The sequence below is a fragment of the Chanodichthys erythropterus genome, chromosome 4 (genome assembly GCF_024489055.1).
Source record: "Chanodichthys erythropterus isolate Z2021 chromosome 4, ASM2448905v1, whole genome shotgun sequence".
Taxonomy (NCBI): Eukaryota; Metazoa; Chordata; class Actinopteri; order Cypriniformes; family Xenocyprididae; genus Chanodichthys; species Chanodichthys erythropterus.
In genome coordinates, this window is record NC_090224.1 from 38,965,084 (window position 1) to 38,983,687 (window position 18,604).

General features: G+C 39.7%; 2 protein-coding genes across 2 annotated transcripts in view; one reads left to right on the forward strand and one right to left on the reverse strand.

Annotated features, from left to right (window-relative positions):
* l3mbtl3 (L3MBTL histone methyl-lysine binding protein 3) overlaps positions 1–2,105 on the reverse strand; it is a 52,044-nt gene extending 49,939 nt beyond the window's left edge. Inside the window, exons 1-2 of the mRNA XM_067384952.1 lie at positions 2,037–2,105; positions 140–261 (exon numbers count right to left, since the gene is read on the reverse strand). Coding sequence (XP_067241053.1) covers positions 140–241 — 102 coding nt within the window. The 5' untranslated portion in view covers positions 242–261; positions 2,037–2,105. The remainder of the gene's footprint in view (positions 1–139; positions 262–2,036) is intronic.
* tmem244 (transmembrane protein 244) lies at positions 49–17,194 on the forward strand. Its single transcript, XM_067384953.1, has 6 exons — positions 49–63; positions 8,165–8,250; positions 10,195–10,271; positions 10,361–10,486; positions 16,698–16,742; positions 16,965–17,194. Exons 2-6 carry the CDS (start codon positions 8,186–8,188, stop codon positions 17,060–17,062), a joined length of 411 nt encoding a protein of 136 aa, XP_067241054.1. The 5' UTR covers positions 49–63; positions 8,165–8,185; the 3' UTR covers positions 17,063–17,194.
* The last annotated feature ends 1,410 nt before the right edge of the window (positions 17,195–18,604 follow it).

Below are 18,604 nucleotides of genomic sequence, written 5' to 3' on the forward strand. Positions count from 1 at the left end.
AACCAGAAAAATCGCAATTATATTTTTTGACCAGATCGTGCAGCCCTACAACACACACTACAGGTGAGATGATTATATCACTATAGCTACTGTAAAGACTGAATGCAGTTTGCAGGCTGTTTAGTATGTGTTCCCTCACCTTGAGCTCGCTGCCAGGCAGTGTTCCCACTCCGTCCTTCCAGTCCATGGCTCCGTACACATCAAACTCTGGAGCGGCTGTGCTCGGGCCCGACGACTCCATCACACCCGCACACAGCTAACCTGAAACGCCAGACAACACCTCACAGTATAAACACCACACTGTCGATTTTGTAATTCATATAAACACACTAAATGCTGGTTTAGTAGCTATAATGCTGTTTGCATGTTTGTTTGTGTGTGCAAATGGAGATTCATGACAATTTAATCAGCATTAAATGTCTTTTTCCCATTAGATTTTGGGGTAAAATGCAGCCCAGACATATTTTTCATCCATATACTAATGAAAAATCATTTAAAACAACACTTGACATTATTTCACAGGTTATTCTTTAAGGATTTTTTCTAAAGCAATCCCAGTTAACAATTAGAAAGCTTTATGTTTTCTTTTTTTTTTTTTTTTAGTCCAGAACTGGTTTAACAGCTAATGCATTGCACTGTTTTTGTGCAATTAGATAGTACACATTTGCAATCTCATTTTAATATAAAAAAAATATTAGATGAAGAAGTATTGTTTCTTCTCATCAGTCACTCCTGTGTCTATAGCTTAATAAGAAGCTGATCAGGCAGGACACACAGATATACTCAGATCAGGCAGTGTTTAGAGCACACTAGGCCAGTTTAACTCGAGTTTGTGTCAGTGCCGCATGAGGCCTACAGCACGAGTGTCGCTCCCGCCGCCGCCGCCAGAGGCCGCTGCCGCCCGCGTCCATCCGCAGCGCTGGAAACTTTCAATTCAACAATAAAATCAAGCAATAATGTCACATATTACAACATTTTCAGACTCATTTTAACATCGTTTAGCATTAAATACTAAAGTCACAGTTGAATAACTGTCATACATCTGCACATGAAACGATTTTCGCAGCTGTATTTGATATTTATAGGTATTTATTATGTTATATAATTAAACTAAGTACATTTTCTGAACGAATGTTTACAATCTCAGAGCAAATGCTTTACTTTTTTAGTGTGAAGTACAATATTTTCACACCTAACAGTTTTATTTTTACTAATGCTATTTCATTTATTATTATTTTTTTTATTTGTAGATTTGTATATTTTAAATTTGCAGACGACGACGATAATGATGATAATAATAAAATAAAACGCATGCTAATTTTCCACCTCGAGTTTTAACGCACCGGGTTTTTTTTCTATTAATCGCGTTTATTTATTGTTTTATGTGCATTTCTCTATTGCATTACAATAGTTTCCTCTGAATGCGGTGAAATTGTGTTATTTTCCCTCAAATATCGACGACGGCGAGCGATCATGACACATTTGAGACGCACAGAATCACATATTAAACACTTTCTTTAATGTGTTTTAAAGGCAGTTTCTCAAAATGGCGGAGCAGGAATTATATTCACTATATAATTGAAAGACACAGGCCTGCGAATCGCGTCATTATTGCTGATCAATGACATTTAAAGTGAATGATTGAGCTGATCGAGGAGCTGATCGAGACATGTTTTGTTTCGCACGATCAGTTCCTGCATTTACACACTCCTGCTTTACATTATTCCCCTCAGACTCACAAATACACGCTTTATTCGTGCTATCATGAACACTTTGATCCTTTCTATCGACTGCGGCTATTTTGAGAGTCATTCATTAGCGTTATTCTTTATTTCATACTCTGTGTCTCTCTCTCTTCCTGCTGCTCATATTATTGATGACACGTCCAGGCGTTTTCTACTTTATATCTAACTTTCATTATTATTCCGTCACATTAAACCTCCCGCGAAAGTCTAACAAGGTTTATTACACAATATAAAATGCTACACGAGCAGTTTATCCTAGCGTGCGATTGTTTTAATTTGTCTGTTTCTTACCCAAATTCTCCCACGAGTACTGAGAAATTGGCCAGGCGGACTCCAGTGCGCATGCGCACAGCCGTCGCGCTTCACACTCGCCCATCATGACAATATCGAAAGTTTTGCGCTGAAAGAATCCCGACGGATCTCGACGGTGTCGCTCCAGCCTGCTCTCAACGCTGCCCGAGCGGCTTCTGAGGTGCAGAGAGGGGGTCTGATGGCGGAAAACATCGCCATTGCTGTTTTGTTACTAAAAATAAATTCCTGCATGCGACCGAGCCGTCTAAAATGCGCATAAACGCCTCAGTAAATACAAACAATCGAGCTGTCGAGTGATAAGTGTGGTTTGATTGAGGGAGATGGAGAAATGTGATGCTGTCTGCACTGAACAACACACACTGCTGTAGCCTATAGCCTACTACACTATATAGCACACTAAACAACAGCCCTGCTAACAAAAACATGTTTTGCTAAGTTAAGTTATGAAAACATTATTTCTGAACATTCAAAACAACAAAATAACCTACTAGAACTACATTAAACTATACTGAATATTATTGTTTAGCTTTAGATCAACAAAAATATTGAGTTATACTAAAGAAACACACTATATTCAGCTGTACACAACAATAGACTATATAACAATACAACCCAACCCAATGGCTGGGTTAAAACAATCTAATCACTGGGTTAAAACAACCCAATGGCTGGGTTAAAACAATCTAATCACTGGGTTAAAACAACCCAATCGCTAGGTTAAAATAGCCCAATCACTGGGTTAAAAAAAACAATCCAACTGCTGGGTTAAAACAGCTCAATCGCTAGGTAAAAATGGCCCGATCGCAGGGGTTAAAACAACCCAATGGCTGGGTTAAAACAATCTAATCACTGGGTTAAAACAGCCCAATCGCTGGGTTAAAAGAATCCATTCACTAGGTTAAAACAACCCAATCGCTGAGTTAAAAAAACCCAGTCACTGGGTTAAAACAATCCAATCACTAGGTTAAAAAAGCCCAATCGCAGGGGTTAAAACAACCCAATCGCTGGGTTAAAACAATCCAACTGCTGGGTTAAAAAAAAACAATCGCTGGGTTAAAACTACCTAATCACTGGGTTAAAACAGTCCAATCTCTGGGTTAAAACAATCCAACTGCAGGGTTAAAAAAAAAAACAGTCGCTGGGTTAAAACAAACCAACTGCTGGGTTTAAACAGCTCAATCGCTAGGTTAAAATAGCCCAATCGCAGGGGTTAAAACTGCCCACTGCCCAATTGCTGGGTTAAACAAGCCGCTGAGTTAAAACAATCCAACTGCTGGGTTAAAACAGCTCAATCGCTAGGTTAAAATAGCCCATTCGCGGGGTTAAAAAACCCAGTCGCTGGGTTAAAACAATCCAATCGCTGGGTTAAAACAACCCAGTCAGTGGGTTATAACAGCCCAATCGCTGGGTTAAAACAATTCAATCGCTGGGTTAAAACAGCCCAATCACTGGGTTAAAATAGCCCAATCGCTGGGTTAAAACAATCCAATTGCTGGGTTAAAACAACCCAATCACTGGGTTAAAACAATCCAATTGCTGGGTTAAAATAACTCAATTGCTGGGTTAAAACAACCCAATTGCTGGGTTAAAACAACGCAGTCGCTGGGTTAAAACAATCCATTTGCTGGGTTAAAACAATTCAGTTGCTGGGTTAAAACAACCCAGTCGCTGGGTTAAAACAGCCCATTCGCTGGGTTAAAACAATCCAATTGCTGGGTTAAAACAACCCAGTCGCTGGGTTAAAACAACCCAATCGCTGGGTTAAAACAGCCCAATCTCTGGGTTAAAACAATCCAATTGCTGGGTTAAAACAACCCAGTCGCTGGGTTAAAACAACCCAATCACTGGGTTAAAACAGTCCAATCGCAGGGGTTAAAACAATCCAATGTCTGGGTTAAAACATGTTTTGCTAAGTTAAGTTATGAAAACATTATTTCTGAACATTCAAAACAACAAAATAGCCTACTAGAAATACATTAAACTATACTGAATATTATTGTTTAGCTTTAGATCAACAAAAATATTGAGTTATACTAAAGAAACACACTATATTCAGCTGTACACAACAATAGACTATATAACAATATGTTAACTGAACTAGATCAACACTTAACGAAAATATACTGAATTATATTCTAGTCCAATCTTTAAATGAGTGTGTTTGAACAGTTTTTATGAATATTTCACACTTCTGTTTGCGTTCACAACACGTAAATGTTGCTGACACTTTTAAAGCAATCATTTTATCTTTACTTCTTTGGCTCAAACACTAAATGACAAACTGATCAAATAAACCGGCCGTGTTATTAGGTTACCCTATGAAGCCATCTAGAGATGGGTTTAATAATTTTATTAAGCAATTTGTTGTAGTTGAAACTGCTATTTATTAGTGCAATCCAATATTGTCATCCACACTTGATCTGATCAAACATGTTATTTATCTGGTAATCCACTAGAGATGTGAATATTTTGTTTTCTGATTTATTAAAGCAGTTTGGTCCGTGTGGACTGGAGCTGCAGTATGTGGTTTTGGTTTTAGTTTTGCCACTTCCAGTAGTGCAGTGTCACGTGTCAAATATACAAACAGCAAATGCTAACATACGGAATGTATGTTGCAAATTGAGTTCAAAGGTCAAAAAGACGCAGGCTAATCACAGCCACACTATACACACATCAGGTTTAGCGCTGGACCTCTTATTGAATCTCTACAGATTACATTTCTTATGCACTGATCATAGAAGATCGTCATCAGCACTGAAATTTGAAGCTTGTCAACTAATCTTGAAATATATTTCTTCATCTATAAGCAACTTTATTACCTTACCCTTCACTCTTAAAAATAAAGGTTCTTTATTGGCATTGATGGTTCCATGAAGAAACGCTCTCCATTACACAAAAGATCCTTTATAGTGGAAAAAGGTTCTTTAGATTTTAAGAAAATGGTTCTTTTAAGAACTGATCACTGAAAGCTTCTTTGGGGAACCAAAAATGGTTCTTCTATGTCAGAGGTGTCCAATCCTGCTCTTAAAGGGCCAGTGTCCTGAAGAGTTCAGCTCCAACCACAACTGAACACAAAAATGCTGGGTTAAAAACAACCCAAGTTGGGTTGAAAATGGACAGATCCAGCGATTGGGTTGTTTTAACACAGCGGTTGGGTTAAATGTTTGCCCAACCTGCTGAGTAGTTTTATTTAACTCAACTATTGATTAAAAATGACTATATGGCTGACTTAAAATGAACCCAAAATATGTTGGAAATTAAAAATCAGACACATGATTACTAGAGGCAACAATAATAATCAAAAGGTAAACATTTATTAACAAGCAATTTAATAAATCTTTATTGTTTAATTATTATTCAATAAACGTATTAATAATGTTAATTTACTAAACGTATTAATAAATGTTAATTAATTAATAAAGTTTGAGCTCTGTAAGAGTGAGTGTTGCACCTTTGTTTATCTTAAATGTTAATTTCCAACATACTTTGGGTTCATTTTAAGCCAGCAACACAGTAAATTTAAGCAATATTTGAGTTAAAACAACCCAGCAGATAGGGCAAACATTTAACCCAACTGCTGAGTTAAAACAATCTATTCACTGGGTTAAAACAACCCATTCACTGGGTTAAAACAACCCAATCGCTGAGTTAAAACTACCCAATCCCTGGGTTAAAACAACCTAATCGCTGGGTTAAAACAACCCATTCACTGGGTTAAAACAACACAAACGCTGGGTTAAAACAACCCAATCACTGGGCTAAAACAATCCATTCACTGGGTTAAAACAACCCAATCGCTGGGTTAAAACTACCCAATCACTTGGTTAAATCAACCCAATCGCTGGGTTAAAACAACCCAATTGCTGGGTTAAAACAACCCAATCGCTGGGTTAAAACAGCCCAACTGCAGGGTTAAAACAACACAATCGCTGGGTTAAAAGAGCCCAATCGCTGGCTTAAAACAACCCAATCGCTGGGTTAAAACAGCCCAATCTCTAGGTTAAAACAGCACATTAACTGGGTTAAAACAACCCAATCGCAGGGTTAAAACAACCCAATCTCTGGGTTAAAACAGCCCATTCACTGGGCTAAAACAACCCAATCGCAGGGTTAAAAAACAAAAAAGTCGCTGGGTTAAAACAGCCAATCTCTGGCTTAAAACAGCCCAATCGCTGGCTTAAAACAACCCAATTGCTGGGTTAAAAAAACCAATCGCTGGGTTAAAACAGCCCAATTGCTGGGTTAAAAAACAAAAAAGTCGTTGGGTTAAATCAACCCAATCGCAGGGTTAAAACAACCCAATTGCTGGGTTAAAACAACCCATTCACTGGGTTAAAACAACACAAACGCTGGGTTAAAACAACCCAATCACTGGGCTAAAACAATCCATTCACTGGGTTAAAACAACCCAATCGCTGGGTTAAAACTACCCAATCACTTGGTTAAATCAACCCAATCGCTGGGTTAAAACAACCCAATCGCTGGGTTAAAACAGCCCAACTGCAGGGTTAAAACAACACAATCGCTGGGTTAAAAGAGCCCAATCGCTGGCTTAAAACAACCCAATCGCTGGGTTAAAACAGCCCAATCTCTAGGTTAAAACAGCCCATTCACTGGGTTAAAACAACCCAATCGCAGGGTTAAAACAACCCAATCTCTGGGTTAAAACAGCCCATTCACTGGGTTAAAACAACCCAATCGCAGGGTTAAAAAACAAAAAAGTCGCTGGGTTAAAACAGCCAATCTCTGGCTTAAAACAGCCCAATCGCTGGCTTAAAACAACCCAATTGCTGGGTTAAAAAACCCAATCGCTGGGTTAAAACAGCCCAATTGCTGGGTTAAAATACAAAAAAGTCGTTGGGTTAAATCAACCCAATCGCAGGGTTAAAACAACCCAATTGCTGGGTTAAAACAGCCCAACTGCAGGGTTAAAACAACACAATCGCTGGGTTAAAAGAGCCCAATCGCTGGCTTAAAACAACCCAATCGCTGGGTTAAAACAGCCCAATCTCTGGGTTAAAACAGCCCATTCACTGGGTTAAAACAACCCAATCGCAGGGTTAAAAAACAAAAAAGTCGCTGGCTTAAAACAGCCCAATCGCTGGCTTAAAACAACCCAATTGTTGGGTTAAAAAACCCAATCGCTGGGTTAAAACAGCCCAATTGCTGGGTTAAAACAATCCAATCACTGGGTTAAAACAACCCAATCGCTGGGTTTGTCCATTTTCAACCCAACTTGGGTTGTTTTTAACCCAACAGTGTATGTTATAATTTTTTGCCATTAGAATTTCCTTTATTTAATCAAATTCTTCCTTAAATTTCATCATGTTCACTTTTTAAAAATGATCCAAAAGGTGTTTCCTAACATGAATGACTGGGTTTTCAAACAAGTAGGCCTTAATTGTGTGCATGTGTTCCAGTTGGTGTTTATCTGAAATCTGCACCATTTCTAAATGCGCTCATAAATTAGCAATGCTAAAGAACAGATTCAACACAATATCCTGTGTTAGCCGGGTGCTAATGCGAGTATTCTAACACAGCCTTACTCGACGAGGAGTATTTTAAGTGTGTGTGGGCAATTAGTTAGCGTAGCCCAGGCCTGACGGTGGGCTTTATCCTGAAGAGATTTACGGAAGCGTTTTACAGAGTTGCTAATCCTATTAAGAGCAGCCATGACAGATGCGCAGATTCAGTGTTATGCTACCTGCTAGCGTCGATCAAAGAATCGCCGGCCATTCATGTTGTTGGACTACTGTTGCCGGTGCTGTGGGACCACTCTGATCAAACGCCATGGCCAGCTGCCAATCAACAGCAAGATCCATGACCCCTGGGTAAAGTCGTATCATCTGCGTTTGGTGCAGAAGCTTAGTTCACTCAGAACAGTAGCCACATGTCTGCATGCATTAGTTTGAGACGACTCTTAATGGAGCTATTCTGTGAACGAGTGACTCCTTATAGATGAGTAATTCAGGCTTCTATGAACAATAGAACATGTTTGACACTGCAGAAACAATAATGCTAACAAAACTAGGACTAACTCGTGTAGAAATATTTCCCATCACTGAAACGCACTGAGTCCATTTGTGTTGTTGTGTGCTTATTGACAGGTCGTTCTTCAAAACCTGTTGATGTGTATGGTGTGCTTCTACTCGGTGTACTATATTGTGGTCAGTCTCTGCATCGGCATTCTCAGGTGAGATTCTCCACACTGAGAGGCACAACTTCCTCTCTCTCTCTCGCTCTCTCTCTTATGTGGTGATGCATCTGACTTCCTGTACAGAAAAAAAATAGTCTACGTCAGTGGATCTCAGCGGTAATGTTATCCCAGGGATTGTTTTATGTAAATCACTGCTGCTGTTCTGTATGCATTCACAAAATAGTAATTTCTCATATTCAAACCATGAATATCATGTTATTTATTAGCATGTTGTTGGGCCTATGCGGTTCATGTTATATTTAAAACATTTAAAGGTTTGGACATTTTTGTACCAAACAATTTTGCTACCGCGTCGGGTTATATGTGATGTAAAATCTTCGGTTCTGTGGGGTTCTATGTGAACAATAATTTAGGAAATGTTCCTACAATCTATTTTTTAAAACATCCAGGTGCACAAAAAAAATGTTCCTTAATGCTTCCCGCTTTGTAAACCACAGAACGATAGTCTACAGAACCCCCTAATGGTACAAACTTTACAAATTATTTTTATTATATGAGCACAAAAAAGATTTGCTCCTCACTTTTGACATTGGATAAAATACATGGAATTTAGGATCCCACACTAATGAGGTCCCACACTTTTAGAAGAAAATGTTCTATATGGAACCATAAAGGGTTCCGTCAGACACTTCATATAAAAAATTCACATCATGGGATCATTTTATTGATTTAGTATGGATTTACTTTACTAATTTTGTTTTAGTTTTTTAATTTAAATTAAATTTTATTAATCAAACAGCTTGTAAACATATTTTATAACGTTTTAATTTTATATTTTATAACTTTCTGGCAGAAAGCGTTTGAGTCAAAAACCCATGAGTTCTATATACACTCTAAACAAAATGCTGGGTTGTTTTAACCCAAGTTTGGGTCAAATATGGACCGTTGGGTTTGTCCATATTTGACCCAAACATGGGTTAAAACAACCCAACATTTTTAGAGTGCACTGGATGTTGGCTCAACTAAAAAAATACATTTTTTTACATTTGCATCAATTTATTTGAGTTATTACAACTCAATTTACGTTCAGCCAACAAGCTACATTGAGTTAGATTAACTTGATAATTTGTAGTCGATTACTCAACAAACTTAAGTCACTTCAACTACCAGAGTTGTAGCCCTGGAACCAATTAGGCCTAATCTATTTCAGGTTCAATCAACAGCTATCATTGCAAACACTAACATAACTCATTTAACGAGCAAGTAAGATAGTACTTGTCACTGACATTAGTGCAGTCATTGATTATAGAGTCAACAGTGTTTACTTTCATATATCTACACTTCAGCATAATGGTAACCACAAACACTTCAACATCACAAAAACTCTTTTAAATGTCAAACATAACAGCATTAAACACTAACAGGTCTTTCCCTTCACTAAAAACAATTAAATTAATACTTAATTTCAACATTTATTCTCTTTATCCAGTCCTGTGCGAAGCATGTTGGAAATTAGAAATCCTTAGTTATCAAGACAATTTCATTAAGTCTTTTTAAGCCAATTAATGCAGAAATGTAAGTTTAAATTACAGACGATTTTAAGCTGATGTAATGATCAACATTATTATGTCAACAGAACTCTACAAAATAATGTTTGCAACTGAAAAGGTTTAATTAAAACAATAAATTAGAATTTTTAACTCACAACCATGCATTTATTTAAGTTGCAGTGATCATTTAACACACATCTTCATAAAAAAGACCGAAAGGTCCTATTTTGTGATCTATGCAACATTAGAATAGGCATGAATCTCCAGTGATATTCACTGTAATGGAGCAGGATCAGTTTTTGATGCATATGTCCTATGCCAAGAGTAGTAAATACCATTAACACTATAACAAATTCACATTCTTGATCTGAACTAAAGAGGTGCTACAGAAGTAAATCAAGCTGTTTGGGTGTTTATTTGTTGTCATCAGGGTGGAGGAGGTTGACAGCTTGTTAGCTCCTTTTGACTACACGACTCAACCATCATGGCAAAGTCCGAAATATTTAGGTAGGCTTCTTATACTACTTCTGTATAATGTGCATAATTAAACATGTTGGCAGTTGTCTTTCAGATGTGTTTGTGTGTTTGTTGTGCAGTGAGTGTGATCTCCACAGAGGTGACGTACGTTCTGGGCGGTCTGATATTCGCGTGGATCGTGGAGGAATGGGTGTGGGACTACGCCATCACTGTCACACTGCTGCACGTGGGACTGACCGTCGCTGGTGAGAACATATAGGCCTGGTTTCACAAACAGGGTTTAGATTAAGCCAGGATTAGGCCTTAGTTTAATTAGGACATTTAAAGGATTAGTTCACTTTCAAATGAAAATTACCCCAAGCTTTACTCACCTTCAAGCCATCCTAGGTGTATATGACTCTTCTTTCAGATGAACACAATCAGAGTTATATTAATAAATATCCTGGTGCATCCAAGCTTTATAATGACAGTGAACGGGACCAACAAGTATGAAGCTCAAGAAAGTGCATCCATCCATCAAATGAGAAAGTATTATAGTGTTTGCCTTTTTTATAGCCAATGCTATAATACTTTTTCATATACAGTTTACTTTCTTTGTTTAACAGTTCTATCTCAGCTCTGTCAAAATAAAAGTCTCGCTTAACTTAATGGCCGATGCCAATATTTAAAAAATGCCAAACATCGGCCAATACATCGAATATATTGGTCGACCACTACAAATAACCATGAACAAAACTCGAACGTGAACCATGAACTAAACTTGAAACATGAACCATGGACTGAACGGCCGATATACAGATAAACAAAGCTTAGGAACAAGAAAACATGAGGGCTCTGTACTAAAGGACTAATAACATAAGTTACAATTGAAAGCAATAAACACTATGAACCAATGAAAGCTAAACAGAAGGACGCACATGACACGATCACATGAGGGGCAAGGGAATCACATGACATAAGCAGGAACCATGACTATGAGAAATTCAAAATAAAAGACATGAAAACATCTTGGTTACTGTTGTAACCTCCGTTCCCTGGTGGAGGAAATGAGATGTTGTGTTGATGACACTAGGGGTCACACTTGGGAGCCCCAAACACCTCTGATACTTGAAAAGGCCAATGAGAATGAGCTAGCAGAATTTGCATGCCACACCCCTGGACATATTGGTATAAAAGGAGATGGCTTGCAACACTCATTCAGGTTTGTGCTGAGGAACCAACACAGTGTCCTAGCCATCAGGTAATGGAGGTTACAACAGTAACCAAGACATTTCCTATCTGTCACTCACTTTGAAGTTGTGTTGATGTAGTGACAATAGGGATCCCTTTACAAAATGCCACAACCATCTAAACTGTGTTACAAGGTTTGGAGGTTTTGCAGCAGCAGCAGCAGCAGCAGCACCGCCAAAGAGGACATGGCCCAGGGGAAGACATGGGGCCTAAGTACAAGGCATCCAAGGTTAGCCGGACATGGGGAACTAACGTGGACAAAAGAGTGCATGTTATCACCTCAGGGAGAGGAACGTGCTATGTGCAAGCGTTACACCTAGCCAGTTTCCCGAAAATTACCCGTTTGTACCTAATAACCCTTGGGACGAAACTGGCTCAACTTTTTATAAAATCTTGCGACTGTATTAGGTGTAGCACAGCCCACCGCTTTACAGATGTCTGCCAGAGAGGCGCCATTCGCTAGCAGCCAGGAGGATGCACTGCCCCTGGTGAAATGTGCTAACACTCCTGGGGGGCACTGCACACCCTGGGTTTGGAATACCAAAGAAATGGCATCCACAATCTAATGAGCAATCCTTTGTTTGGAGACAGCCTTCTCCTTCTATTTTCCCTCAGAACAGACAAAGAGCTGGTCAGAGCATCAAAGCTCTCCATGCAGTCCAAATAAATGTGCAGGACATGCACTCTGGGTCTGCCTCGATATGATGGAGCACTCGCAAGTACACAACTTGATCCCTGATCCCTTTAATGTGATCTCTGCCACATTACCTCTCCTGTAAGATGGAAAGCACTGACCCAATAGCACACCTCTGTGGGTCTTTGCCTCAGGAAGAACATCAACTAGTGAAAAGATGGCACTTCAAAATATAGAGCCGTCTCATAGAGGGGGCACTGGCTTGAGTGATAGTGTCTATCACCGCTGGTGGTCTTTCGCATCCTGTCCAGGTTCCAGAGGTCAGGGTGCCAAATTTTGCCCTGCCTCTGAGAAAGAAGGTCCTTCTTCAGAGGAACTTGCCTGGAAGGAGCTGTCACGAGAAGCGTGAGCTCCGAGGACCAAGTCCGGTTGGGCCAGTAAGGTTCAATCAGCAGGATTTGTTCTCCCTAACCTTACAGAGTGTTTGTGCAATCAGGCTCACTGGGAGGAATACGTACTTGCAAAAAACCCCGGAGCCAGCTATGTGCCAGGGAATCTGTTCTAAGCGGAGCTTCGGAAAGGGCATACCACAGATTGAGGACTCCTGGGAAGCGAGCAGATCTACCTGTGCTTCGTTGAATTGACTCTAAATCAGCTGGAACGCCTGGGGATGGAGTCTCCTCTCTCCACGGAGCATCACCTGTCACGAAAATGCATCTGCTGTTTGATTGAGGTTGCCTAAAATATGAGTGACATTCAGTCGCTGCAGACTCCAAAGGAGGAGATGGAAGGCAAGTTGAAGTGCAACGTGAGCGAACACTACCCTGGTGATTTATATTTGCAACTGTTGCCAGTCCAGACTAACACATGCTTGCCATGGATCAACGGTCAAAACCTCTGCAGGACCAGCAATACAGCCAGCAACTAGAGGCAGTTGATGTAGTCAAGGCCCTGTCCAGGGTCCCGAAGCTGCGAACCCATTGCATATAGCACTTACGCTTGTATTGGACACTGTTGTGACAACAACATGCTGCAACACTTGTTCTAGGGCAGGGGTAGGCAAGAGAGCTGCTGTCCTGCAGAGTTTAGCTCCAACCCTGAAAAAAACCCTCACCTGCCTTTAGCCTTAGTAATCCCGAAGAGCTTGATTAGCTTGTTCGGGTGTATTTGATTAAGGTTGGAGCTAAACTCTGCAGGCTCTCTAGGACTGAACTTGCCTACCCCTGTTCTAGGGGAACCCCTGCCCGTAGAAATGCAAGGCCGTTCAATGACTGAAGGTGTGGCGACAGATCGGAGCGATGGCCACGCGATGTGTGCTGCAGCACCATGCCCATCTTGGCACTCGAGTCTGAGCCAGTGCCTCATACGCATCAACCTGAACGAGGAGTCCTCAATCTGTGGTATGCCCTTTCCGAAGCTCCGCTTAGAACAGATTCCCTGGCACATAGCTGGCTCCGGGGTTTTTTGCAAGTACGTATTCCTCCCAGTGAGCCTGATTGCACAAACACTCTGTAAGGTTAGGGAGAACAAATCCTGCTGATTGAACCTTACTGGCCCAACCGGACTTGGTCCTCGGAGCTCACGCTTCTCGTGACAGCTCCTTCCAGGCAAGTTCCTCTGAAGAAGGACCTTCTTTCTCAGAGGCAGGGCAAAATTTGGCACACTGACCTCTGGAACCTGACCTCTGTGCCATATGCCCCAGGAGCCTGAAAATTTCAGTGGAACCACTGTTTTCCCCTGAATGAGTTTCAGTTCAGCATGCTCCCTGGTGAGTCCGACAGCTGAGATGCTCAAGCACCAGGTCCCTGTGTGCACACAATAGATCTCGCGTCTGCTAGAGTGAATTAGCCTTAGAATGTGCTTCTGTGTCAGCATTTTGAACAGGAGCTTGTGCAGGGTCTGGTTCAACGCTCGCAGATCTAAGATTGGCTGCAACCCACCAAATTTCTTGGGTACGATGAAGAAAGTTTCCTTGCTAGAGAAGCATTCCGTTTTTCCACTTGCAAATTCCGCCATGTAAATCATGAATCACAACTGGCTTTTAAAGGGAATGGGAGATGAGACTGATTTGTTTATTGCATGTTATGCCCAGAAGAGGCTAGGGACAACCCTTTTAGATCATGCGCCGTGCGCACTGACCATTTTTCCCGTCATTCCCGTCAAATTTCTGGTTTATTTTTGTTACATCCTTTTATATTAAATTGCAAAAACCCATTTTTATTTATTACTGTTTCATTTGATTTATACCTGGTGTCACTTATGTCTATGTAAATATAAGTTGGCAGGTCCCTTACGGTTATAATGCATCAACCAAACAAATAAACAACAAATAAATGAAAGATTATTTGTTATTAACTAGAATCAGCTTAAATGCCTCTAATGTAAATTAGAATTCATATACTGATTATATACACCAATGCCAAGGTGTCTGGAAAGAGGTTTGGTTAAATGAGATTTACATTCCACAGTCCGATGGCAGTAACTTCATCTACTGACTGTGAGTAACTTAAGCTGTCATGTCTAAGTTATCTGTTTACGTAGAAGGGATGTTCACAAAAAAAATCCTAGCAAATTTTTTAATGTCTAAGGTACTAAAGGAAAGAAAACTGACAGGTGCAAGCTTTTTACTTCTTTTTTTACTTCAATTTTGTCTTTGCTGCTGGCCTTCGATGATCCAATTCAACCATACGAATAAGGAAACATCGCTTTAGATAAACATCATATTTGTGTTTTATTTTTTTGGTTTCTATTGCTGAAAGTAAGGCTGGATCCCAAATGGCACACTTCTATGCACTTTCGGTCTTGCAGACTTACAATGGCTGCCGCATGTATGTGTATGAATTTGCATTTCCTTCACCCTGAGGCTTATTCATTTCACTTTTGGTGTGAAAGAGCCAAAAATAGAACTTTTTTTCTTTAAAACAAACAAACAAACAAAAAAAACAAGCAAGCCCAGCCCAGGTGAAAAAATTAACGCAAAAGTAACTTAGCTCATTACTTTCCATAAAAAGTAACTAACACAATTAGTTACTATTTAGGGAGTAATGCAATATTGAAATGTGTACTTTTAAAAGTAACTTTACCCAACACTGCTTCTGACAATGTTTACATGGAGACGAATCCATTCATGTGAATTACTTTGGTAATGCATTAGCAGAAGTTCATACTCATGGAACAGCATTAACATATGAGATAAACTGTGTGTGTGTCAGTCAGTGCTGAGAGCCTCAAACTCTACTGAATAACATCCATTAGTGGAAAAAACATCTTCACCACTGTCAGCCTCTACTGTAAAACAAGCTCTTTTTACTGTATATAACAGTGAATGACCGGTACTGTGGAGTTTGAATGATTTGTGAATACAGAGAATTATGTCTTTTTTTTTAATCTATGGACTGGAGTTGCAGCTCTAGAAAATGACATAATAATGCTCAGTGATAAAGTATGTTTAACAAGGCCAATATAATGAATTGTGACCCTGGGTTGTACTTAAATTCTGTTATAAAATTTCTATAATCAAGCTTGAAGTAGCAGCTTCATGTTGTTGTGAGTCTGCAGTCTACAGGCGACACACCTCACCAAAACACACTTACTGAGACACTGAAGAACACAGAGAGGCTATAATGTCTGTCTGATGCACATGTGCATAAACCAACATCTAAAAATACTGCAAATGGAATACATGTCCCGTGTGAACATCTTGAAAGTCCACCTTGGACGGATTTAATGGATTACTGTGGTGTGATGGTCAGTGACCAGGCAAGAAATATTAGGACTTCTGGAGCATTTTTCTACTTAATGCTTAATTTGTGTGGTATAATAATGTACAGTATAAATAATCTCTTTATTAATCTCATTATCTTTATTTGAGAGCGTGTTTCAGCAAAAATTGATAAAGTGATTAAAATATTTTATATTTTTTAAATAAGGAAAGAATAAAAAATTGTTAAGGTATTTATTCAACTAAATTATTTGGCCAAAAAAGGCAAACTACAGCTACAGGTTTTATTTTATTATGCAAAAAAACAAACAAAAAAAAACAATAAGCTGACAGCAAAAAGCGTACATTAACTACAACATAATCAGTTATTAATATTTAGTTGGTTCTTTCTTGTTTTTGCATGTGTTCATAATTTCTTTGTATGACAGCCTGACCAAAAATGATGTTGTTATCACAAATAAAAACAATCTACTCCAAGCACAACTACGTAACAGACTTATAAAATGATGTCAATTTTTCTATGCCCAACATCACTTTTGGCCACTGCTGTAAATTATATCAGAACTTTTGTACGATTAATGTACAAATTACAACCTATGCAATATAAAAAGTCTACACACCCGTTTTTTTGTGACGTAAACAATGAATCAAAGATAAATCATATCAGGATATCATCATTCTTCTGTTGATTTAGTTGTGCTGATTATTAGTTCATTCTGAATACAGTCACATACCCAATAATAAAAGGGTGTGCACACTTAGTTTTTCATTTTGATCTTTTTTCTCTGAAATGTCACCTTGTTTTCATTGTATATTTGAAAGTATATGTCAGCTGTTCTTCATCCTGTTTTGTCTGTTATTCTGGTTTCAGTTATGGCTGATTTTCCCTCAACAGAGCACTGGTGGATTGCTCTCGGTAAGCTCTCCTTTTTGGAAAAGCTTTCAGTTTTGACAGAGAAACCGATCATTTTAGCCTCTGTCATGTAGTTTATCATCACACAATATCAATTAGACATCAGATTGGGAGAATGTCACCACTTTAGTGACAGATGTTAAAATCAGTGTGAAATCATCTTGTATTGAACACATTCTCAAAGCTGTCTAATGATGACTGTACATCTGTCTTCTCTTCCTGTAGGCTCTGGTTTATTGATGATGATTTTTGGTGGACAACTCCTGGCTTACCGACTCTTCAGAAATAATTTTGTTCATCCTGCAGATCTTCAAAATTTCTGACACACTGTGGAATATGTACAGGGATGAATATTTTCGGTTTTGTACTGTATTTTCTTTTTTACATCATGGTGTAGTTTGAAATGGTTTTGTTATTCCTATACACAATATTTTGCATTATGGATTTGTTTTGAAACTGCTGATAAAAAAAATCCAGTAAACCATGTCGTTTTGGTGGCCTTTCTAACTTTGTGTGGTGAAATCTTCTCTCAACAAATTCCCACAATAATCCAATGGATTTGATTTAGACTCCTATGCCTGTAATATGATGGTGTCTGTACTTACATGCCAATATAACATTGCTCAAACCATGAAACAAACAGCTGCCATTTCAGGGAATACAACTTCCTGGTGAGCGAATCTTTAGAATTGAGTATTGTCTCAGTGACCTCAGCCAAGACACCAGAATCTGTGAGCTGGTGCCCCTCAGGGAGACCCAAAGTTTCCAAATCTCTGGCCGGGGGTGAAATATCATCCCCAGAACTTGAAATAGAAGATCTTTCTGTATGGGGATCTCCTATGGGATGCCGTCTAGGAGAGACACTAGGCCTACGAACCAAACTTGAGCCAGCTGCAGCAGAGCCACTAAAAGAAGGTGAACTCGGCTTTGGCAAACCCTTGCTAGAACTCTTTCGAGCAGAGATAATGGAGGAAAAGCCTTGGCCACATCTGTACCATGAGATCCAACAACAGGGCAGCAGGAGGTGTAAGAGCGAACCAGAGAGGACAGTGGGTTGACTCCTTGGAGGCAAACAAATCCACTTCCTTTAAGCAGTACCTCTGCCGTATGGACTCCACCATTTGAGAATGGAGTGGCCATTCTCCGGGCATTAGCCCCTGCCTCGACAGGATATCTGCTCCCACACTCTTTTGTTCCAGAATGTAAAAATGCAGCCCAGCCTGGTGATTGATGTACGAGACTACTGTAGTGTTGTCCGTGCAGATCAACACATGTTAGACCCTCAGCTGTGGGAGGAAGAGTTTCAGAGCTAGAAAAACCGCCCTCAGCTCGAGGCAATTGATTAGGAACCGTGGCCTCTTTCACTGCTGAAGAGCACATAGTTCCGCATGACCCTTACAACCCTGGAAGGATAATTCAGAGGACGAAAACCCTTGCTCTTGAGCCAGAACTGGAACGGTCTCGTATGCAGCAGAACCATGGAATAACTTTAGTCACTGCTGCCATGAGACCAAGCACTCTTTGTACTTCTAACACTGAAAGTTTCTGGCCTAGCCTGAAGGTTAGGTTCGAGTTTACACATGCAGGTGACATATGTGCCTCCATCGTGGTTGAATCCCACACTACCCCTAGAAAAGTTGTTCTCTGATTTGGAGAAAGCACACTCTTCTTGAGGTTTAACCAAACCTCAAGTCCCAAGTCCCGAGTCCCAAACTCTTTATGTGGGCAAGCATGACATCTTGATGCTGTGCATTAAGTCATCTATGTTGTTGAGTACACAAATGCCCTGGAGTTGCAGAGGAGCTAAAGCATCAATGCATTTGGTGAAGGTTTGTGGGGACAAGGCTAGGCTGAAAGAAATGTAC

What these genes read in the sequence shown, in the direction of transcription:
- tmem244 (XM_067384953.1), top strand. Translation starts at nt 8,186, where the DNA reads ATGTGTATGGTGTGCTTCTACTCGGTGTACTATATTGTGGTCAGTCTC. An exon ending in CTCTGCATCGGCATTCTCAG is followed by an intron (nt 8,251 to 10,194) that starts GTGAGATTCTCC and finishes TGTTGTCATCAG; the next exon opens with GGTGGAGGAGGTTGACAGCT. An exon ending in GCACTGGTGGATTGCTCTCG is followed by an intron (nt 16,743 to 16,964) that starts GTAAGCTCTCCT and finishes CTCTTCCTGTAG; the next exon opens with GCTCTGGTTTATTGATGATG.